The 23,613-nt window shown below is 50.0% G+C and overlaps 1 protein-coding gene across 1 annotated transcript in view; it reads left to right on the forward strand.

The window, feature by feature from the left end:
- Positions 1–23,613, forward strand: part of PPP1R37 (protein phosphatase 1 regulatory subunit 37) — a 42,039-nt gene that overhangs the window by 13,478 nt on the left and 4,948 nt on the right. The window contains exons 2-12 of the mRNA XM_081335070.1: positions 1,992–2,089; positions 7,294–7,339; positions 9,948–10,048; positions 10,694–10,813; positions 11,607–11,757; positions 14,050–14,205; positions 15,405–15,517; positions 16,855–16,996; positions 17,088–17,254; positions 17,770–18,748; positions 23,295–23,385. Coding sequence (XP_081191196.1) covers positions 1,992–2,089; positions 7,294–7,339; positions 9,948–10,048; positions 10,694–10,813; positions 11,607–11,757; positions 14,050–14,205; positions 15,405–15,517; positions 16,855–16,996; positions 17,088–17,254; positions 17,770–18,748; positions 23,295–23,377 — 2,156 coding nt within the window. The 3' untranslated portion in view covers positions 23,378–23,385. The remainder of the gene's footprint in view (positions 1–1,991; positions 2,090–7,293; positions 7,340–9,947; positions 10,049–10,693; positions 10,814–11,606; positions 11,758–14,049; positions 14,206–15,404; positions 15,518–16,854; positions 16,997–17,087; positions 17,255–17,769; positions 18,749–23,294; positions 23,386–23,613) is intronic.

The following is a 23,613-nucleotide window of genomic DNA, read 5'->3' on the forward strand; positions in this document are numbered from 1 at the left end:
TTAATAATAATAATAATAATATAAAGTTGGAAGGGACCTTGGAGGTCATCTAGTCCAACCCCCTGCTCAGGCAGGAAACCCTATACCATTTCAGGCAAACGGCTGTCCAGTCTCTTCTTAAAAACCTCCAGTGTTGGAGCATTCACCGCCTCTGGAGGCAGGTTGTTCCACTGGTTAATTGTTCTAACTGTCAGGAAGTTTCTCCTTAGTTCTAGGTTGCTTCTCTCCTTGACTAGTTTCCATTCGTTGCTTCTTGTCCTGCTTTCTGGTGCTTTGGGGAATAGCTTGACTCCCTCTTCTTTGGGGCAGCCCCTGAGGGTTTGCCCTTCAGGTCATCTAGTTGACCTCCTCCTTAACCCTGGTGCCTTGCTAGCCACCCTTTCCCCTTTTAACCTAAAAGAATGGCTTGGGGAATTGACCTTAAAATGCGCCCTCCATTTCGGAGAGCTCACCGAAGCCAATAATGAACTGCAGAGGTAGAGTCATTGAGCAGGTTTCAAGATGCTTGCCCCCAAACTCAGGTTTCTGGAATTTATTTATTTTTTTTTAAAAAAAGAAAGCTAAACGAAAGAGTCTCTCCTCTCTCCTCCTGGACTTGAATGCTTGGCTTGCTGATAAATAATACCCTTAAAACCGAAATGCGTGGCTGCTACAACCACTTGCAGATTTCTTGTCTGGCCAGTGGTGGTGGAGTTTATCCTTTTCTGAACAACGGAGCCAGCCAGGCACGGGGCTAGGATTGGGGGTGGGTGGGGGGAATGGTGATCTCTCTGCTTCGATAATCAAGGTTAGATTCTAACCTTGTAATTAGATGACTGCCTGCCTACCCAGGCCTGACCCTGACATTTCGTGAGTCAGGACGGTCTCTTTGGCAGCTCCTGAAGCTGTTCAGGTTGGCTCGGCTATTTTCTTTGGGTAAATATTTGTGCTTAATGGCTCTTATCAGTTTAAATGCTGGTGCCAAGCTTCCCAGTTAATCACAAACCACCCGGGCTGCATAATCTTGCAGAAAACAGTCTGGAGGGACCTTTGAAGGAATGCCAGTCTCTTTTTCCTTAATAACTAATAGCCCAAAGAGGGCTTCCTCTTGGAAAGAAGAGGAAGAAAAAGAAAGAAGGAGAGGGGGGTGGGTGGGAGGGAGAGAGAGAGAGAGAAGAGGAAGAAAAAGAAAGAAGGAGAAGGGGGTGGGTGGGAGGGAAAGAGAGAGAGAAGAGGAAGAAAAAGAAAGAAGGAGAGGGGGGGTGGGTGGGAGGGAGAGAGAGAGAGAGAGAAGAGGAAGAAAAAGAAAGAAGGAGAAGGGGGTGGGTGGGAGGGAAAGAGAGAGAGAGAAGAGGAAGAAAAAGAAAGAAGGAGAGGGGTGGGAGGGAGAGAGAGAGAGAGAGAAGGAATAGGGGGAGGGAATGGGGGTGTGAAGGAATCTGTTGAAGATAGTGTGGGAGCATCATATTCACAAAAAAGACAAGTTTCGTCTAATGGTTAAAGTGCTGACCTACAAACCAGGAGATTGTGACTTCTAGTTCTACTTTAAGCATAAACGTCAGCTGGGCGACTTTGGCCCATTCACCAGGAGACAGTGAGTTCTAGTCCCACCTTAGGCATGAAAGCCGGCTGGGTGACCTTGGAACAGTCCCTCCCTCTCTCAGCCCAGCTCACCTCACAGGGTTGTTGTTGTTGGGGGGGGAGGAAAAAGAGGAGGAGGAGGAAGGGTTAAGTAGGTTCAGCACCTGGAATTGCTTGACAGAGGCAGGATAAAAATCTAGCAAATAAATAAACGAGCAAGGCTGAGCTGCTTCACTCCTCCCAAAAAAACCCGTACTCCTCCCAGCACCCTTTGTCTTCTTGTCTCCAGATTCTGTCCACTTCTGAGGTTCTGTTGTTGTTGTTGTTATTGTTGTTGTTGTTGTGCTCCTGAAGCTCCGGGCGCCTAAGCGAGGGGGCTTTTCGTTCCTGGCGGCTCCTCTCCATCCCTCCCTTTCTCACTTTCTTTGCAGCCCAGAATGTGACTGTGGAAGAAGTTCTCACCGCCTACAAGCAAGCCTGTCAAAAGTTAAACTGCAAACAGATACCCAAACTACTGAAGCAGGTCCAGGTGGGTGCTTTTTCTTAAAGGTATCCCTGCCTTGATTGATTGGATCTGGCAGGAGGAGGAGGAGGAGGAGGTTATATCCATTATTGGGGTTTATTTTTGGCAGCCGTAGAAAGCCATTTTGTGTTGAGGCATGCCCTCAGTCTACCTAGGCTAGGGGTAGGCAACCTTGGCTCTTTTATGACTCGTGGACTTCAACTCCCAGAATTCCTGAGCCAGCATGGGGGAACTATGGCCCCTTTGTGACTCGTGGACTTCAACTCCCAGAATTCCTGAGCCAGCATGGGGGAACTTATGGCCCCCTCATGACTCATTGACTTCAACTCCCAGAATTCCTGAGCCAGCATGGGGGAACTATGGCCCCTTTGTGACTCGTGGACTTCAACTCCCAGAATTCCTGAGCCAGCATGGGGGAACTATGGCCCCTTTGTGACTCGTGGACTTCAACTCCCAGAATTCCTGAGCCAGCATGGGGGAACTTATGGCCCCCTCATGACTCATTGACTTCAACTCCCAGAATTCCTGAGCCAGCATGGGGGAACTATGGCCCCTTCGTGACTTGTGGACTTCAACTCCCAGAATTCCTGAGCCAGCATGGGGGAACTATGGCCCCTTTGTGACTCGTGGACTTCAACTCCCAGAATTCCTGAGCCAGCATGGGGGAACTTATGGCCCCCTCATGACTCATTGACTTCAACTCCCAGAATTCCTGAGCCAGCATGGGGGAACTATGGCCCCTTTGTGACTCGTGGACTTCAACTCCCAGAATTCCTGAGCCAGCATGGGGGAACTTATGGCCCCCTCATGACTCATTGACTTCAACTCCCAGAATTCCTGAGCCAGCATGGGGGAACTATGGCCCCTTTGTGACTCGTGGACTTCAACTCCCAGAATTCCTGAGCCAGCATGGGGGAACTATGGCCCCTTTGTGACTCGTGGACTTCAACTCCCAGAATTCCTGAGCCAGCATGGGGGAACTTATGGCCCCCTCATGACTCATTGACTTCAACTCCCAGAATTCCTGAGCCAGCATGGGGGAACTATGGCCCCTTTGTGACTCGTGGACTTCAACTCCCAGAATTCCTGAGCCAGCATGGGGGAACTATGGCCCCTTCGTGACTTGTGGACTTCAACTCCCAGAATTCCTGAGCCAGCATGGGGGAACTATGGCCCCTTTGTGACTCGTGGACTTCAACTCCCAGAATTCCTGAGCCAGCATGGGGGAACTTATGGCCCCCTCATGACTCATTGACTTCAACTCCCAGAATTCCTGAGCCAGCATGGGGGAACTATGGCCCCTTTGTGACTCGTGGACTTCAACTCCCAGAATTCCTGAGCCAGCATGGGGGAACTTATGGCCCCCTCATGACTCATTGACTTCAACTCCCAGAATTCCTGAGCCAGCATGGGGGAACTATGGCCCCTTTGTGACTCGTGGACTTCAACTCCCAGAATTCCTGAGCCAGCATGGGGGAACTATGGCCCCTTTGTGACTCGTGGACTTCAACTCCCAGAATTCCTGAGCCAGCATGGGGGAACCTATGGCCCCCTCATGACTCATTGACTTCAACTCCCAGAATTCCTGAGCCAGCATGGGGGAACTATGGCCCCTTTGTGACTCGTGGACTTCAACTCCCAGAATTCCTGAGCCAGCATGGGGGAACTATGGCCCCTTTGTGACTCGTGGACTTCAACTCCCAGAATTCCTGAGCCAGCATGGGGGAACTTATGGCCCCCTCATGACTCATTGACTTCAACTCCCAGAATTCCTGAGCCAGCATGGGGGAACTATGGCCCCTTTGTGACTCGTGGACTTCAACTCCCAGAATTCCTGAGCCAGCATGGGGGAACTTATGGCCCCCTCATGACTCATTGACTTCAACTCCCAGAATTCCTGAGCCAGCATGGGGGAACTATGGCCCCTTTGTGACTCGTGGACTTCAACTCCCAGAATTCCTGAGCCAGCATGGGGGAACTATGGCCCCTTTGTGACTCGTGGACTTCAACTCCCAGAATTCCTGAGCCAGCATGGGGGAACTTATGGCCCCCTCATGACTCATTGACTTCAACTCCCAGAATTCCTGAGCCAGCATGGGGGAACTATGGCCCCTTTGTGACTCGTGGACTTCAACTCCCAGAATTCCTGAGCCAGCATGGGGGAACTTATGGCCCCCTCATGACTCATTGACTTCAACTCCCAGAATTCCTGAGCCAGCATGGGGGAACTATGGCCCCTTTGTGACTCGTGGACTTCAACTCCCAGAATTCCTGAGCCAGCATGGGGGAACTTATGGCCCCCTCATGACTCATTGACTTCAACTCCCAGAATTCCTGAGCCAGCATGGGGGAACTATGGCCCCTTTGTGACTCGTGGACTTCAACTCCCAGAATTCCTGAGCCAGCATGGGGGAACTTATGGCCCCCTCATGACTCATTGACTTCAACTCCCAGAATTCCTGAGCCAGCATGGGGGAACTATGGCCCCTTTGTGACTCGTGGACTTCAACTCCCAGAATTCCTGAGCCAGCATGGGGGAACTATGGCCCCTTTGTGACTCGTGGACTTCAACTCCCAGAATTCCTGAGCCAGCATGGGGGAACTTATGGCCCCCTCATGACTCATTGACTTCAACTCCCAGAATTCCTGAGCCAGCATGGGGGAACTATGGCCCCTTTGTGACTCGTGGACTTCAACTCCCAGAATTCCTGAGCCAGCATGGGGGAACTATGGCCCCTTTGTGACTCGTGGACTTCAACTCCCAGAATTCCTGAGCCAGCATGGGGGAACTATGGCCCCTTTGTGACTCGTGGACTTCAACTCCCAGAATTCCTGAGCCAGCATGGGGGAACTTATGGCCCCCTCATGACTCATTGACTTCAACTCCCAGAATTCCTGAGCCAGCATGGGGGAACTATGGCCCCTTTGTGACTCGTGGACTTCAACTCCCAGAATTCCTGAGCCAGCATGGGGGAACTTATGGCCCCCTCATGACTCATTGACTTCAACTCCCAGAATTCCTGAGCCAGCATGGGGGAACTATGGCCCCTTTGTGACTCGTGGACTTCAACTCCCAGAATTCCTGAGCCAGCATGGGGGAACTATGGCCCCTTTGTGACTCGTGGACTTCAACTCCCAGAATTCCTGAGCCAGCATGGGGGAACTTATGGCCCCCTCATGACTCATTGACTTCAACTCCCAGAATTCCTGAGCCAGCATGGGGGAACTATGGCCCCTTTGTGACTCGTGGACTTCAACTCCCAGAATTCCTGAGCCAGCATGGGGGAACTTATGGCCCCCTCATGACTCATTGACTTCAACTCCCAGAATTCCTGAGCCAGCATGGGGGAACTATGGCCCCTTTGTGACTCGTGGACTTCAACTCCCAGAATTCCTGAGCCAGCATGGGGGAACTATGGCCCCTTTGTGACTCGTGGACTTCAACTCCCAGAATTCCTGAGCCAGCATGGGGGAACTTATGGCCCCCTCATGACTCATTGACTTCAACTCCCAGAATTCCTGAGCCAGCATGGGGGAACTATGGCCCCTTTGTGACTCGTGGACTTCAACTCCCAGAATTCCTGAGCCAGCATGGGGGAACTTATGGCCCCCTCATGACTCATTGACTTCAACTCCCAGAATTCCTGAGCCAGCATGGGGGAACTATGGCCCCTTTGTGACTCGTGGACTTCAACTCCCAGAATTCCTGAGCCAGCATGGGGGAACTATGGCCCCTTTGTGACTCGTGGACTTCAACTCCCAGAATTCCTGAGCCAGCATGGGGGAACTTATGGCCCCCTCATGACTCATTGACTTCAACTCCCAGAATTCCTGAGCCAGCATGGGGGAACTATGGCCCCTTTGTGACTCGTGGACTTCAACTCCCAGAATTCCTGAGCCAGCATGGGGGAACTTATGGCCCCCTCATGACTCATTGACTTCAACTCCCAGAATTCCTGAGCCAGCATGGGGGAACTATGGCCCCTTTGTGACTCGTGGACTTCAACTCCCAGAATTCCTGAGCCAGCATGGGGGAACTATGGCCCCTTTGTGACTCGTGGACTTCAACTCCCAGAATTCCTGAGCCAGCATGGGGGAACTTATGGCCCCCTCATGACTCATTGACTTCAACTCCCAGAATTCCTGAGCCAGCATGGGGGAACTATGGCCCCTTCGTGACTTGTGGACTTCAACTCCCAGAATTCCTGAGCCAACATGGCTCAGCTTGGAAACCTCTCCCTTTCCCCTCAGCATGGCTGGCTCGGGAATTCTGGGAGTTGAAGTCCACAAGTCATAAAAGAGCCAAGGTTGCCTACCCCTGACCTAGGTACTTTTCATACAGGTAGCCCTTGACATACAACCCCAACTGAGCTCAAAATTTACGTTGCTAAGCGAGACCGTTGTTAAGTGAGCTTTGCCCCCATTTTACGACCTTTCTTGTCATAGTTGCTAAGCGGATCACTGCGGTCATTAAGCTAGTAACACGGTTGTTAAGTGAATCTGGCTTTCCCGTTGACTCGGCTTGTCAGAAAGGTCACCAAAAGGTGATCACAGGAGCCCAGGATACTGCTAACGTCATAACTATGGCTCTGTTTCCAGTTTTGACCACAGGGATGCTGCAGTGATCCTAAAGTGTGAAAAACAGTCGTAGAGTCATTTTCTTTTCAGCGCCCTTGTAACTTTGAACGGTGACTAAATGAACAGTTGTAAGCCAAGAACTATCTCTACAGCCTTCCCAAGCTTTTCCCAGTCCTTCCTGGAGAGACTTGAACCCAGATCATCTACTCATAGAGGCTACTCTCAATTTCTCATAGCCTCTATCCATCCGAGGAAAAAGAGAAAGGTTCTCAAGCGAACTCGCAGAATTCTGTTTAGCATCCATCGTTACCCTCTGGATTTTGAATTTTAGGGGTTCCATCTTGAGAACCGTGGCCAAGAAGAAAATATGAATTCTGTCTTTAATGGTAGAGCCGAAACAAGCTGACTTGGCTTCTGAAGAAGGTCTGAGGCAGATCTGGAGTTTCTGCTTATTATTTATTTTATTTTATCTTTCATTACATTTATATATGCTTCCCATCTTACTATCCAAAGTTATAAGATACCAGCAGGGCCCTGGCACGCATTTCTGTTCTCCCCCGTGCTTCTCTCCCGCTCTGACCTTCAGGGTGGTTCCTTACCATAAATAATAATTTGCTATCATTCTGTTGCAGGAATTTAAAGATCTAACCCCTCGGATAGATTGCCTGGATCTAAAAGGTACGTCTTCAAGACTTGCGTTGGCAGAGCTGTTTTGCCGACGTGGTCACCCCTTTACCCTCTTCCTGTTCGAGAATTGGTTCCAGTTATCTGCATTTGAAAATAGGCCCCTTTTGGCAAAGGCTGGCAGAACGGATGTCACAGATCCTGGGGCCATTTTGCCGAGCGCCACGTGCCAGTTTCTCATTATCCTTTGCCGGCTTGTGTCAGCCGACGTTCTAAAACTGGCTCAGGTTTTCGCCAGCTTGCCACCAAGACGTCTGCGGTTCATCTTTCTCCAGTTGTAGATTTACAGAGTTAATCAAGTTTGGGGTCAGGAGGGGAGGGAAAAAACCCCGGTAATGCACCCAATAGTGCAACCAGATTGACAGGTGGCTGAGGAACACCTGTATCAACTTTTCCACAATAGCCAGAATGACTGCCGCACGGTCCTGTTTGAATTCACCTGCGATGAACTTTCCTCTTCCCCCCCCCCCAGTTCCCTCATCTGGTTTATATTTCGTAACTAAGCAGTCCCCTTTAAAACCATCGGTAAACATGTGTGTTTGCACAAGGATGACAGCCTGTTGGCTGCAAGATGGTTCTCCTGTGCAGAGGTGCTAAACAGAAGCTTCCTTTCGAAAGGAAATGCCTGTTGGGTGGGGTGGGGGGGGCAGGGCCATAAATAGTCAGGGCTCCAGGTGTGTGTGAGAGTGCAGATGTCATCCGGATGGAAAATGAATGGGTCACACTTGACGGCCCAGAGAAGAAAGAGCAGCTCTGTGTGGGTTAACAGCCGCTGCGCTGAGCATCTTTCCGGACCTGTGCTGAATCTGCATCACGAGCTCATTTTTCCCCCCAATTCAAGGTGCTTTGTGAACGGGCGCTTCTTCATTCTTATCAGAAAGTTTGAAAAAGGGGCAGAGAGACCCCGGATTTTCCATGGCTAAGCAAGACCGTCGTGAGTTGTGCCCCGTTTGATGACTTTTTTTTTTTTTGGCCACTTGATCAGCGAATCCCTGCAGTTGTTAAATGAATCTTGCAGTTTTTCAGTCAATCTGGCTCCTCCCCCCCCCCCCCAAATTGGCTTGGCTTGTCAGAAGCCAGCTGGGAATTTTGTGGGTGGTGATCCCATGACCCCGGAACGCCGCAAAGTACCTGCCAGTTGCCAAGCAACTGAATTTTGACCACGTGACCATGGAGATGCCTCAACGGTTGTAAGTGTGAACACGGGTCATACGTCATCTTTGTCAGTGCTGTTGCAACTTTGAGTAAGGCTTGGAATGACACAACAGTCTGAGGCTTTCAGAATAGAATAGAATAGAATAGAATAGAATAGAATAGAATAGAATAGAATAGAATAGAATAGAATAGAATAGAATAGAATAGAATAGAAATATATAATAGGAGTAGAGTAGAATAGAATAAAGAATAGAATAGAATAGAATAGAATAGAATAGAATAGAATAGAATAGAAGAGTAGAGTAGAGTAGAGTAGAGTAGAATAGAATAGAATAGAATAGAATAGAATAGAATAGAATAGAAATATATAATAGGAGTAGAGTAGAATAGAATAAAGAATAGAATAGAATAGAATAGAATAGAATAGAATAGAATAGAATAGAATAGAGTAGAGTAGAATAGAATAGAATAGAATAGAATAGAATAGAATAGAATAGAAATATATAATAGGAGTAGAGTAGAATAGAATAAAGAATAGAATAGAATAGAATAGAATAGAATAGAATAGAATAGAAGAGTAGAGTAGAGTAGAATAGAATAGAATAGAATAGAATAGAATAGAATAGAAATATATAATAGGAGTAGAGTAGAATAGAATAAAGAATAGAATAGAATAGAATAGAATAGAATAGAATAGAATAGAATAGAATAGAATAGAATAGAATAGAAATATATAATAGGAGTAGAGTAGAATAGAATAAAGAATAGAATAGAATAGAATAGAATAGAATAGAATAGTAGAGTAGAGTAGAGTAGAGTAGAGTAGAATAGAATAGAATAGAATAGAATAGAATAGAATAGAATAGAATAGAAATATATAATAGGAGTAGAGTAGAATAGAATAAAGAATAGAATAGAATAGAATAGAATAGAATAGAATAGAATAGAATAGAATAGAATAGAGTAGAATAGAATAGAATAGAATAGAATAGAATAATGGAACGGAACGGAATGGAACAGAATAGAATGTCAGGGACCTTGGAGGTCTTCTAGTCCTTCCCCCTGCTTTTCCAGGCCTCCTTGGTCTTACCCTCATTTAACACACACACACACACACACACACACACACACACACACACACACACACACACCACACTCTCTACTGCAGTCTGTGCAGCTTTTTCCAAGATTCAGCCATTCACAGCCATGATATATATCTATGGGTCTGACAGCTAGTTATACCAACATGATTCTTGATTTGAGGTAGCCTTGTCCCAGCCAGCTCATCCCCACTTTCTTGAGCAGGCAGAGGTTTGGTGCACTGACTCCCAAGATTGTCTAAAATCTCTCTTCCCCCACCCCCTTTAATTCTTTCCAACTGGCTGGTCATAAACCCCTCCCTCCCATTTTAAACCTTTACATACTGTTTGTTTCTCTTGTTTTACAGGCGAGAAATTAGACTACAAGGCTTGTGAAGCTCTGGAAGAGATTTTTAAGCGCCTCCAATTCAAAATTGTGGATTTGGAGCAAACCAGCTTGGATGAAGATGTATGTAACCTACAAAGATTTTTTTTTGTAAATATTCCTCTCTTCTCTCCTTGGGGAGCAGAATTGTGTACCTTCCCCCCCCCCCGTTCCAAAGGGACCGTCTCAGGAATCGAAAAGGTGCGCTTTCTGTCTTGAGGACCACAGCCTTGCGTAGACTCCAGGAAAGCCATTCTTAAACCAAGTTGGGCTTGCTGTCGACAAAGTGCCCATTTGCTTTTGTACAAATTCACATCCAGTTTGAATTGACCGTCTGGAAAGACGTCTGTGGAGATTCTCCGTCATCTGGGTCCTGGTTGTCCCAGAGGTGTTTTTTTCAAGAGGCAACTGGACTTCCTTTGTTTTTTTTTTCCCTTGAAGACATTTCGCTTCTCCTCCAAGAAGCTTCTTCAGTTCTTGGATGAGAAGTGAAATGTCTTCAAGGGGAAGAAAGGAAAAGAAAAAAAAAGAATGTCTGGAAAGATGCATCTTGCTTTTAAACTGCAGGCAAAGCTTTCCCCGGAGGCAGTGTCTTCATAAATGGAAACGAAATTAAATGAGCTTTGCTAATTCGGCGCCTGGGTTGCAGGCCGGATGATTGTTTGGGATGCTACCCTCTGCTCAGGCTGTTGCTGTTTTCCCCCCCCTCCTCCCTCTCTTGTCCGCTAGGGTGCCTCGGCGCTGTTCGATATGATTGAGTACTACGAGTCTGCTACGCACCTCAACATCTCCTTTAACAAACACATCGGCACCCGGGGCTGGCAGGCAGCTGCACACATGATGAGGAAGGTTTGTACCGACACTCTCCTAAGTTTGATTTTTGAAAACCACCTAGTTGTAGGCAGCCACGAGGAAGGACGACAAGAGGTCGAAATAACCAACATATAGGTGGTCCTTGACTTACGACCACAATTCAGCCCAAACTTTCTGTTGCTAAGTGAGAGGTTGGTTGTGAATGCTTGCCCCGCTTTACGACCTTTCTTGCCACCGTTGCTAAGTGAATCACTGCAGCTGTTAAGTTTAGTAACCCGGTTGTTAAGTGAGTCTGGCTTCCCCCGTTGACTTTGCTCATCAGAAGGTCGCAAGAGAGGGATCCCGTGACCCCGGGACAAGGCAACCGTCATAAAATATGAATCAATTGCCAAGCATCTGAATTTTGTCCCTGTGACCATGGGGAAGCTGCAGCGGTTGTTAAGTGTGAAAAAGGGTCATAAATCACTTTTTTTCAGTCGGACGGTCGCTGTAAGTCGAGGACTCCCTGTAATGGAAATGCCATTAGTATCTTTTCTCCTGAATTGGATGCAAATCCTAGGGATGGATTTACATCTATGTGTATCTGACTTTGTGGAGGAGGAGGAGGAGGAGGAGGAGTGGTGGCAGAACTGGGGGCGGAGTTAAAAGAGGGATCAGCCTAGAATCCCTGTGTAGTCACAAACGAGCTAAGTCCAACTGCCTTTGAATTCCGTCAACCCATATCTAAGTGCTAATCTTTAGTTGAGAAGGTCCCTGCACAGGCTATTTGGACCTTCACGTGGATCTCGTCTTTTGGCCTTGACACTTTGCTCTTTTCTTTCTCCCCCAGACAAACTCCCTCCAGTACGTGGATGCCCGCAACACGCCTCTCCTGGATCATTCGGCCCCATTTGTGGCCCGCGCCTTGCGCATCAGCAACAGCCTGGTTGTCTTGCACCTGGAGAATGCTAGCCTGTCGGGTCGTCCCCTCATGCTACTGGGTGAAGAGCTTGAACTGTTCTTTTGTTAACCTTTTGCACCCCTTTGCCCCCACCCGGCGCTGCAGTGGCTCCTCGTCCCCTGTTAAGAGATCCACATGCTTCTTGCGAGTAAATTAACATTTTAGGCACAGAGAGCACTTGTGGCCACCTGAAAAACAAATGTCAGGACTGAGAGGTCCTTGGTGCTCTCGGAGCTTGGTGGTTTTACCTGCAGACGTTTCGTGACCCAAACTAGGTAACATCGGTGCTAGAAGGATGTAGGGTTTGCTCTTTGTAAACTCTGTAAGCATAGCATTGATGATGTTACCTAGTAGGGTCATGAAATGTCTGCAAGAAAACCACCAACCCAACAGTCCTCCTCCTCCTCCTCCTCTCCCCCCCCCCCTTGTAGCACTGATGATTTTACCTAGTTTGGTTCATGAAATATCTGCAAGGAAACCACCAAGCTAAGAGACTACAGTACCAAGGACCTCACAGTCCTCGTCCTCCTCCTCCTCCTCCTTCTCCTTCTCCTCTTCTCCTTCTCCTTTCATTCCACAAACAGCACTCTCCTGTAGCACCCTGAGCTACAAATATTTTCCTTTAAATGTCAGGCAGTATTTCAAAAGTGCCTACAAGCCAAATGAAATGGTTCCCCTCACCTCTTCCCCACATTCTCTATCAACTCATTGTTATCTTGATTCTCTCTCTCCCCCCCCCAAGTGGGGGCCCCTTGGCCAATTCCAGGTGATATTTTATCTTCTAAGGCTGCTGCTAGAGTTTAGGAGAGACAATGGACATTCTTGCAAATAAAGATGCAAGAGCTTGAATAATGTATTGGAACCAGCCTGGCGGACTTTTAACATGCAGACCTGCAGCAATAATAAATGAAGGCTGAAAGACTATCCTCTTTGCTCCTGGCAGCGGAAGCCGGCATTGGTTGACTTGGTTGTTTTTCCATTCCAAAACTCCTCTTACGGGGGGGGGGGGGGAGGAGGAGGAGGAGGAGGAAGAGGAAGAAGAGAAGGAAAACTATGTGACCCAGCTAGGAATGTGCTTTTTCCCACCTCTGTGGCTAATTATTATGACCAATTTATGAGTTCCCACCCTTATTAGAAAAGTTGCGGGAATTGGGTTTGTCTCGTCTAGCGAAAAGGATGGAGGGAGGACATGATAGTGTTCCAATATCTGAGGAGCTGCCACAAAGAAGAGGGGGCCAAGTCGTTTTCCAAAGCTTTAGAAGGCAAGACAAGAAACGATGGATGGGCACTAATCAAGGAGAGAAGCAACCTAGAACTAAGGAGAAATTTCCTAGCAGTGAGGACAATTAACCAGTGGAACGGCTTGCCACCAGAAGTTGTGGGAGTTCCCTCACTGGAGGATTTTAAGAAGCTTCCAGCGAAGGCAGGCTTGTCCTGTCCTGCTTCCAGAGGTTTTGGAGAATAGGTTGACCCCATCTTCTTTATGGCGGCCCCTCAAATATTGGAAGACTGCTATCATGTCACCCCACATCCTTCTTTTCGTAGACCAGGGGTAGGCAGCCTTGGCCCCTTCATGACTTGTGGACTACAACTCCCAGAATTCCTGAGCCAGCATGGGGGAACTATGGCCCCCTCATGACTCGTGGACTTCAACTCCCAGAATTCCTGAGCCAGCATGGCTCAGCTTGGAAACCTCTCCCTTTCCCCCTCAGCATGGCTGGCTCAGGAATTCTGGGAGTTGAAGTCCACGAGTCATAAAAGAGCCAAGGTTGCCTACCCCTGGACTAGACATACCCAATTCCTACCACCATCCTTCCTATGTTTTAGCCTCCAGTCCCCTAATCATCTTCGTTGCTCTTCTCTGCACTCTTTCCGGAGTCTCAACATCTTTTTTTACATGGTGGTGACCAAAACTGGAGGCAGCATTCCCAGTGTGGCCTTACCAAGGCTTTATAAAGAGATACTAATACTTCACGTGAAGCATCCATCGATGACTGTGCAAAACAAAACCTTAGACTTAACTAGGCCTCCAGCTTAATCCATAGGACTTCTCCCCCCCCCCCAGCTTAAAAGAGCATTAGGTAAAAGGAAGTTGGAAAAGAAAGGCCTCCTTAACACAGCTTGGATGCCAGGTGCCCCTCGGCTTGTGTCATGGTAAAAATCCCATCTCTTCACTTGAACATCGGGGATGGGATTTACACCGTGACATCATTGCAGCCAACTCTCATTTTTTGCATCCTTGCCGCCAGGGCTGACAGCCACAGGGGACTGGAAGTTTTGTTCGTCCGCCCAAGTTCTTGCTTGCTTATTGGGTTTATTTTTCTCTTCTTAGCGACGGCTCTGAAAATGAACATGAACCTGCGGGAACTTTACCTGGCTGATAATAAACTCAACAGCCTCCAAGACTCGGCTCAGCTCGGCAACCTCTTGAAGTTCAACTGTTACATACAGATCCTGGACCTCAGGAACAACCATGTCCTGGATTCAGGTGCGGGGAGGGGGGGTCTCCTGCCTCAAGCGTCCTCATTTTGGGAGGGAGGGAGGGAGGAAGGAAAGAAAGGAAGAAATTGCAAATTCATTCTCAGCTGTAAGGGTACAGCTAGATTGTTTAGTGACTGGAGTTATGATGGGCTTGCTGGGGAGATACATGACCTGTATTTGGAGTTAGGCCTGAATCTCTCTCCCTCACCTACACCCCCAAACCCGTCAACTTTGGGTTTTTGGCAACTTGGGTGCATTTATGCAGCATCCTGCAGCCACACGGCTAGATTTTACAGTGGTTTTGGCAACCAGCATTTCCTTCCATTTCGGGGGTGAAACTGCACCCATAGCCAACCCCTGGTTTGCTTAATGAAAGCGCTTAATCAACCACCGCAAAAAAGACCGTCATACTGAGTAGGTCATGCAGACTCCATTATGATCATAAGTTGAGGACTGCCTGTTCTCAGATTCCGAATCGAGAGAAATTCAGATGCTGTGGCTGGAAGACATCTCTGCAAATGAACTAAGCTTTTGGACCTCTTGATTTATTTCTGCGGAATTTATTTTGGTCTCGCTGGCCAAAGAATACATAGAAATGTCCCGAGAGTAAAATGAGACTTTGATTCAGACAAGATGAGCATCTTATTTACGGGTTCGTTGTGTATCTTTGAACTTTTAAATAAATCTCATCCAAACTTGACAAGTATCAGTCGTGCTTGATTTTAATGCCTTTTATTGCAACAAAACTCATATAGCATTCTACTTTTGAATCGGCCCAGCTTCCAAGGAGACAAATTCTTCAGATTTCGGAGGATTGGCCTGTCAATGGGTGATTGGTTTTTAAATAAGGTTCTTTTTGTTGGATCCTAAAAATGCGTAATTTCTTCGAGGAACTAATAAACAGCGTCAAGATACCTCCGATCCAAGAAGCTCATTTTTCAGCGTTTCCTCTTTTCAAACAATCCTACCCAGAAACTAAATAAATTATTTAAAGCAGATGCCGACATCTCGGACAGCTGTAACCCCAAGGGGAAGTTAATCCAAAGTTTCCAGAAAGAACAAACGGATGTCTTTATTCCCTTAAGCTAAAAATAAAGAACATGCCGAACTTCTGTGTTACCATGTGCTGTTTTTTTTTTTAAAAAAAGCAAAACGAGAAAAAAACAACAACTTCCCTTTCTCATCTGCTTGTCTTCTACTTCCCAGGACTGGCCTATCTCTGTGAAGGGCTGAAAGAACAGCGGAAAGGCCTGGTCACCCTCGTGCTGTGGAATAATCAGCTGACTCACACCGGCATGGCCTATATGGGGATGACCCTGGTGAGTCCAAGCCTCTTGCCGTATTTTGGGGCAGAGCTTCTAATTAGAAAGCTGGAGAACCTGACATAGAATTGTTTTTTAAGCAAGGCAGAGCATCTATCTGCCCACGTCGGATGGTGGCTGGGAAGCAGTCTTCACAAGACATTTCCCCCCCCCCCCCAGATCCTTTTACTAGGAGAGCGTAGGGCAGGGGTGTCAAACTCAATTTCATTGAGGGCCGCATCAGCATTGCGGTTGCGCTCAGGGGGGCGGGTGGGTGTGGCCAGGGTGGGCATGGCCTACTGGGTGGGCGTGGCTAGAGTGCGTATGGCCTACTGGGTGGGCGTGGCCAGCTCTACATGGTTCGCATCAAGGGTACCTATGGGGACCTGGGCAGGAGTGGGACAGATCTGAGGGTCTCTGGCAGGTGGAGGGTCTCGGCCAGGGCCAAGGCAGTGGGGGCCGTTCCCTCACTGTTTCCAGGATGGCTTTGCGGGCCGCATGAAACCACTTCGCGGGCCGGATCCGGCCCCCGGGCCTTGTGTTTGACATGTCTGGCATAGGGTGTAGATTTGGAAAGAAGGCACTGAAGTGTTTCAGGTTTGATTTTAGAAAATGCAAGAGGGGGTCCTGCCGGGACCTGAGTCGGGTCTACGACAACTGCGCACAGCCAACTTGTTGCGAACAGTTCGCCATGAGACAAGGCTTCCACCAATTATCAAAGAAATACTGGAATAGAATCATTAAAGAAAGGGTGCCAAAGGTGGGGCAGAATGAAACGTGAAATAGCAAAAATCAAAATAGTTTTTTAAAAATTATTTTAAACAATTAAATTGTGTTGTCTTGCGGCTGAATTGGCCGTGGCGAGTTGTCCCATTCTAATCTGAGTCCACCAGCGTCTGGTCCTGCTGATTCACTGCCTCGTGGCTTCCCTGACTCATGGATTGAAATGCTTGCTAGATCCGTGGCTGCCAACTTGATGGATCAGCCACCAAGGAATCAGAGTAGACTGTAACTCTTAGGCGGTCTTAGCTGCCCAACAACTCTTTAACTTTTTTTTTCTGTTTATGGATGTAATTTGGCTAAAGAGGGAGGGAGGGAGGGAGGGAGGAAGGACAGGGAGGAAGGAAGGAAGAGTTAGGGGAGGGAGGGAGGGAGGAAAGGAGGAAAGAAGAACAGGGAGGGAGGGAGGAAAGACGAAGGAAGGAAGGGTCAGGGAAGGGAGGGAGGGAGGAAAGAAGGAAGGGCAGGGAGGGAGGGAGGAAGGAAGGAAAGGGCGGGGAAGGGCAGGAGGAAGGAAGGAAGGAAGGAAGATGCAGTGATTCATAACCCACCATCTGCCCTGCTTACGTCTTCAGCCTCACACCCAGAGTCTTGAGACCCTGAATTTGGGACACAACCCGATTGGCAACGAAGGTGTCCGCAACTTGAAGAACGGGCTCATCAGTAACCGCTCAGTGCTACGGCTGGGCTTGGCTTCAACCAAACTGACCTGCGAAGGTAAGCCGACGTTGCCGCTTCCCCCAGGATGGCAGCAGAAGCCCTCCCAAACTGGGGCCGTGAGGTCTGCCTGATCTCTCTTGGTGTCCAGGTGCCGTGGCCGTGGCGGAATTCATCGCCGAGAGTCCTCGTCTGCTTCGGCTGGACCTGCGAGAAAACGAGATCAAGACGGGAGGACTGATGGCTTTGTCCTTGGCTCTGAAGGTCAATCATTCTTTGCTCCGGCTGGACCTGGACCGGGAGCCCAAAAAGGAATCAGTAAGTCAGGGTTGGAAGCCAGCTCCCAATATGGGCCCTCCCTAAGGGACCAGCTCCCCAAATGCTCTAAAGCTGGCTCTGGTTTTTAAGGCACAGCGTTAGAAAGCAAGAGACCATGAGTTCAAGACCCGCCTTAGGCATGAAAGCCAGCTGGGTGATTTTGGACCATTCACCAGGAGACAGGGAGTTCTAGTCCCAACTTAGCCATGAAAGCCAGCTGGGGGACTATGGACCAATCACCAGGAGGCAGTAATTCTTGTCCTGCCTTAGCTATGACAGCTGCTGGGTGATTTTGGACCGGTCACCGGGAGACAGGGAGTTCTAGTCCTGGTTTAGGAATAAAAGCTGGCTGGATGACGGGGATGGAGTTTGCGACCTGCCTCACCTCTGGACTCGGGCAGATTTGACTGACAAGCAGGCCCAAAGGAAAGAAAGTTCCTCCCTTGAAACTCCTCAGTTGACCACCTGCTCTAACTCTGCCGATTCACCTGGTTCTGCCTCCCTCCTTGTAACAGGTGAAGAGTTTTCTCGAGACGCAGAAAGCCCTCCTGACAGAGATCCAGAACGGCTGCAAGCGCAACTTTGTCCTGGCCAAAGAGAAGGAAGAGAAGGAGCAGAAACTCCAGCAGTCGGCCTCCATGCCCGAGATCACAGTCACGGGACCTCTGGAGGAGGAGGAGGAGCAGCAGCAACAGCAGGCGGCAGCGGAAGAGGACGGGCGGAACGGGGACGTGGTGTCCAGCCTGGAGGAAGTGGAAGAAGTTGCCGAAGCCCTGATGTCCCACAAGAACGGAGCAGCGGAGGAGGAGGAGAAGGAGAGAGGGCCCAACGGCCGCGGCAACCTCGGCGACTCTGACTCGGACACGGAAGAGGAGGAAGAGGCATCGCAAACAAAGGCTTTCTTTCCACCAGAGCAACACAGCAGGGCCAGCCACACTGAAGGCCTTCCCGGGGTGGGTTCCCTCGAGAAGGACAGGGACCCCCACGGAGCCGAAGACGAGGCCTCCCCCTCGAACACTGCCGAAGAAATAAAATGTGAACCTCGATTAGGGACTGCAAGCAGTGCGCCACTGCGGTTCCCTTCTCCTGGCAAGGAGAAACGGATATCGGTTTCCAGTCCTGGGCGAGGCCATAAAATCTTTGTGGTGACTCGGGTGGAGAGCTTGCCGGAGGAGGCGAGGGGAGCACAGCAGAAGGCAGGCCCCCCAGCTCTGCCTCCGCCTCCTTCAAGGCAGGCCGATTCTCTGACCGCAAAGACTGAAGGCTCAAACGCAGAGGCCAGTGGAACTGTGGCTGGACCCACAGCCAGCTCGGAAAGTCCGCCCCCCGCACCGAGTTCCCATTTGGGACCGGGAAAAATGAACTCTGGCTCCTGCGAGGACAGCGTCCACCTCACCCTGCTTCCTAACGGACTCAAAACGGAGTTTCTTCACGTGCTGCCAGATGCACCTTTCGGATACGATGGGGAAAGAGCCAGCTGTGCTGTGGAGCATGGTAAGAAAAGACAAAAAAGATTGATATAACGGTGGAATGAAATGGCCGGTTTGGCCCCCGGTCTGCATTTGATTTATTGTCCTGAAGGGTGAGGCTGAGCAAGGTGGGAGGGGGAGGAAGGCAAGGGCTGATGTTCGGGTGGAGTGCTGGAGACACGCTCCCGAGAAAGCAGGGGGAGGAAGGACAAAGGCTAGATCAAAACATTTGAATCAGGGGTGTCCAAACTTAGCAACTTAGCAAGCCCAAATGTCCCACTCCTTTCCTTTGATCCTCCTGTTGGTTTCAATCATTGGACTTCCCTCTCTGGACTTGCTGACTGGATGCATCAATATTCCGACACGGACTTGCTCGCCCTCAGGGGTGCCCCCCTCTCCTGGGTTCGTCCCGCCTTCTTTTCTTTCCCTAATCTCGATGAGGGGCCCAATTGTTGGGACCCTGAGAGATGGCCGGGAAAGGCCAGGGGCTCTCGATATAAACCTAATAAGAGGCCCCTGGTTAATTTTTTAGCTAAATTTTTTAGGGGGTTGGGGAGGGGGGTGGGGGGTAGTGGTTGTCTGGCGGTGGGGGGTAGCCAAACAACTTTGTTGCAGGCCAGGCCTGGGTCTGACGGCGTTCGGGGGGAGCGGGTTGTGGTTACATCTGGGGCTCTTGAGCGGGTCGTGGGACTACCAATTCCCACGACGGGGAAAGGCAGCAGGCGGATAGACAGGGGGCCATATCGTTACCGGGAGGGCCGTCTCCGCTGTCTTCAAGCGGTGAGGCGCTCCGACCCTCTGGTTCTTCCCCGAGGTCCCGGGAGCGGGGATGTGCAGCCTCCTGAGCTCCGGCTGGTGTACCTGAATGCCAGGTCCGTGGTTAATAAAGCTCCCCTCGTTAGGGATTTAGTTGAGGGTGAGCATGCGGACCTGGCTTGCATCACGGAGACTTGGTTGGGCCCAGAGGGTGGGGTCCCTTTGGTTGACCTCTGCCCACCAGGTTTCCGGGTGCTACACCGGCCACGAGCTCAAGGTAGGGGTGGGGGAGTGGCGGTTACCATTAGGGAGACCTTATGTCCGCGGGAGGCCACCGTTTCTCAGATAGTCGGGTGTGAGTCTCTCTTTGTGAGATTTGGTTCTGAGGCGCAGTTGGGCTTGCTGCTGGTGTACATTTTGCCTAGTCGCGCAGCAGCAGCCCTGCCCGAGCTGCTCGATATCCTCTCGGGGTTGGTGGTTGAGTTTCCCAAACTTATTGTTTTGGGAGACTTCAATCTACCATCCCTGGGAGGTTTATCTGAGCTAGCTCGGGAGTTCATGGCTTCCATGACGGCCATGGACCTGACGCAAGTAATTTTTGAACCTACTCATGAGGGAGGCCACACCCTTGACCTGATTTTTTTATCTAGACGGTGGTTGGATGATCTAGGTGGGGGCTCTCCATTTATTATGCCCCTGTCATGGACCGATCATCATCTCCTGCGGCTGGTCTTCCGCTTTGCCACCCCCCGCCGTGGGGGTACGGAGCCAATTAGATGGTACCGCCCCAGACGCTTAATGGATCCTGATAGATTCCAAGCGGCGCTGGGGTCCCCACCTGCCTCCACTGCTCACAGCTCGGCTGATGCCTTAGTGGAAGCCTGGGGAAGGGCAGCCACTGAGGCACTTGACCGGGTTGTACCCTTGCGGCCCCTGACCCGGCGCAGATCCCAGCGAGCTCCATGGTTTTCCGCGGAGCTCCGGGAGATGAAGCGCCGGAAACGGGGCCTAGAGAGCTGCTGGAGGTCTAGCCGATCCGAACCCGACCGGTTGCGGTTAAGAACCTATATTAGGTCTTATCTCGCAGCGATGAGGGTGGCGAGGTGTAATTACTTCTCCACCCTCATCGCGTCCGCAGATAATCGCCCGGCCGCCTTGTTTAGGGTGACTCGCTCACTTCTCAATCAGGAGGTGAGGGAGGATCCCTTGCAAGGTCGTGCCGAGGAATTTAGTCATCATCTGTCGGATAAAATCGCTCGGATTCGGACCGGTTTGGACTCCAGCTGGGCAGAGTCAGGCGATCAGGACACGGGCGGTCTTGTCAATGTTATCTGGGAAGAGTTTGATTCTGTGACCCCTGATGAAGTGGACAGGATTATGGGGAGGCTGAGCTCCTCCACATGTTTGTTGGACCCGTGCCCTTCCTGGCTGGTTTATGCAGCTAGGGAGAGGACACGAGGCTGGCTCCAGGCGGTTATATCTGCTTCTTTGAGTGAGGGTTATTTCCCCACCGTCTTGAAGGAGGCGGTGGTGAGACCTCTCCTCAAGAAGCCTGCCCTGGACCCAGCCGTTTTGAACAACTTTCGTCCAGTCTCCAACCTTCGCTTTCTTGCGAAGGTTGTTGAGAGTGTGGTGGCGCATCAGCTCCCTCTGGTCCTGGATGAAGCGGATTATCTGGACCCCTACCAATCGGGTTTCAGGCCCGGGTACAGCACGGAGACGGCATTGGTCGCTCTGGTGAATGATCTCTGGAGGGCGCGGGATAGGGGACATTCCTCTGTCCTAGTCCTATTAGACCTCTCAGCGGCTTTCGATACCATCGACCATGGTATCTTGCTGCGGCGTCTCAGGGGATTGGGAGTGGGAGGCACAGTTCTTCAGTGGTTCTCCTCCTATCTCCTGGGACGCTCGGAGTCGGTGTTGGCAGGGGGGCAGAGATCGGCCCCTAGGTCTCTCGTTTGTGGAGTTCCTCAGGGGTCGGTTCTCTCGCCTCTCCTGTTCAACATCTATATGAAACCGCTGGGTGAGATCATTCGTGGTTTTGGAGTTGGGTATCATCAGTATGCCGATGATACCCAACTTTTCTTTTCGACCCCAAACCACCCCAGTGATGCCCTCGCCGTGATGTCCCGTTGCCTGGAGGCGGTTCGGGTCTGGATGGGGAGGAACAGACTTCAGCTCAACCCTGACAAGACTGAGTGGCTGTGCATTCCGGCATCCCGGGACATTCCAAATGTTCCATCTCTTTCTATGGGGGGTGAGCTCTTACCCCCCGTGGATAGGGCTCGCAACTTGGGAGTCCTTCTAGATTCACGGCTTACTTTGGAAGAGCATATAGTGGCCGTGACTAGGGGGGCTTTCGCCCAGGTTCGCCTGGTGCGCCAGTTGCGGCCCTATCTGAACCGGGATGCCCTGTGTACAGTCACTCATGCGCTCGTGACCTCTCGCCTTGACTACTGTAATGCTCTCTACATGGGGCTTCCCTTGAAGACCACTCGGAGGCTCCAACTGGTACAGAATGCGGCCGCGAGAGTTGTCTTGGGAGTTTCCCGGTACTCCCATGTTACACCTTTGCTCCGCGAGCTGCATTGGTTACCAGTTGTCTTTCGGGTGAGGTTCAAGGTGTTGGTCACGATCTTTAAGGCCCTACATGGCATGGGTCCGGGTTACCTCAGGGACCACCTGCTGCCGGCATCGACTCCCCTCCGCCCTGTGCGTTCCCACAGAGAGGGCCTCCTCAGGGTGCCGCCAGTCAGGGAATGTCGACTGGTGGCCCCCAGGGGGAGGGCCTTCTCTGTGGGGGCTCCGGCTTTATGGAATCAATTGCCGGTGGAGCTCCGGATGGCACCAGACCTTCGAACTTTCCGTCGGGGCCTGAAGACCCATCTGTTCGAATTAGCTGGTCTGGCCTGATGGGGGATTATGGGCTTTTAATTGTTTTTAATCTGTACTTCTGTTTTAATTGGGCATGGATTTAATTCTTTTTAATTTTTGTATAGTGTTTCTTATGTATGCCCTGTGAACCGCCCTGAGTCCCACCAAGGAGAAGGGCGGTATATAAATCAAATAAACTATAACTAAACTATAACTATAACTTTAAGGCCTCTGGACTTCGACTCCCAGGATTCCTCAGCCAGCATGCCTAGCTGGGGAATTCTGGGAGTTGAAGTACATAGGTCTAAAAAGTCACCAAGGTTGTGGACACCCCTGATTTAAGCGGCATTAAAAAGTTCCAGAGTTTTAGAACGGCGCGGTGGCCTAATTTATTTTGCTTGGGGTTAAATTTAATTTAATTTTTAACTTTTGTATGTTATATTTTAATTGCCCTGTACACCGCCCTGAGTCCCTCGGGAGAAGGGTGGTATATAAATCTAATAAATAAATAAATAAAATAAAATAAATAAGAGGTGCAGCTCTCACCTCACAATCAAGGAGGCTGTGAGTTTGATGCTCGGTAGCGGCAGATATTTCTCTCTCTGGGTGCGATGAGGTATTGTCTGCTGCGAACTCTGCGTAGGCGTCAGGAAGGGCATCCAGCCAGTAAAGGCTCAAGCTCCGTTCAGTCATCCCGACTGCACTCCAATGGGAGGGATTACAGGGTCGTTAAAAGAAAAGAAAAAAGGAAGTTCCAGAATTTAACCTCAGCAAATACAATTCTTTCCCATGGATGGGATAATAGTCTCGTGTCGAAGATGATGGTTTGGTGGCCACTGGGCTTCAGAGGGCTGCAGGACTGGTTGCTGGTGCAGCCCTGAACTTACGGTCAGCCTGATGATGGCTGCGCGACCGTCCAATTGTCCATTTTTGTTTTTCAGAGCTGAACTGTTCCAAAAATGAGAAGGAGCTGGAGGAGTTACTCTTGGAAGCGAGCCTAGAGATGGGGCAGGAATCAATGTGACACTTTAGGTAAGGGGACAGCCTCCCCCCCCCCCCCGTGTGCAAAGGAGACTCGGTTGAAGGGTAATTAAGGTGCTCTTTAAAGTCAGAGTCGTTTGGCCACAGATTGATTGATTTTATTAATTTGTCTAGTTGTTTCCTTGCAAACATTTCATGACCCAACTAGGTCCCTCCCTCCCTTCTGTCACTGGTGATGTTACCTAGTTGGGTGATGAAACGTCTGCAGGAAAACCGTCC

The sequence above is a fragment of the Vipera berus genome (assembly GCF_964194415.1).
Source record: "Vipera berus genome assembly, chromosome: 9".
Taxonomy (NCBI): Eukaryota; Metazoa; Chordata; class Lepidosauria; order Squamata; family Viperidae; genus Vipera; species Vipera berus.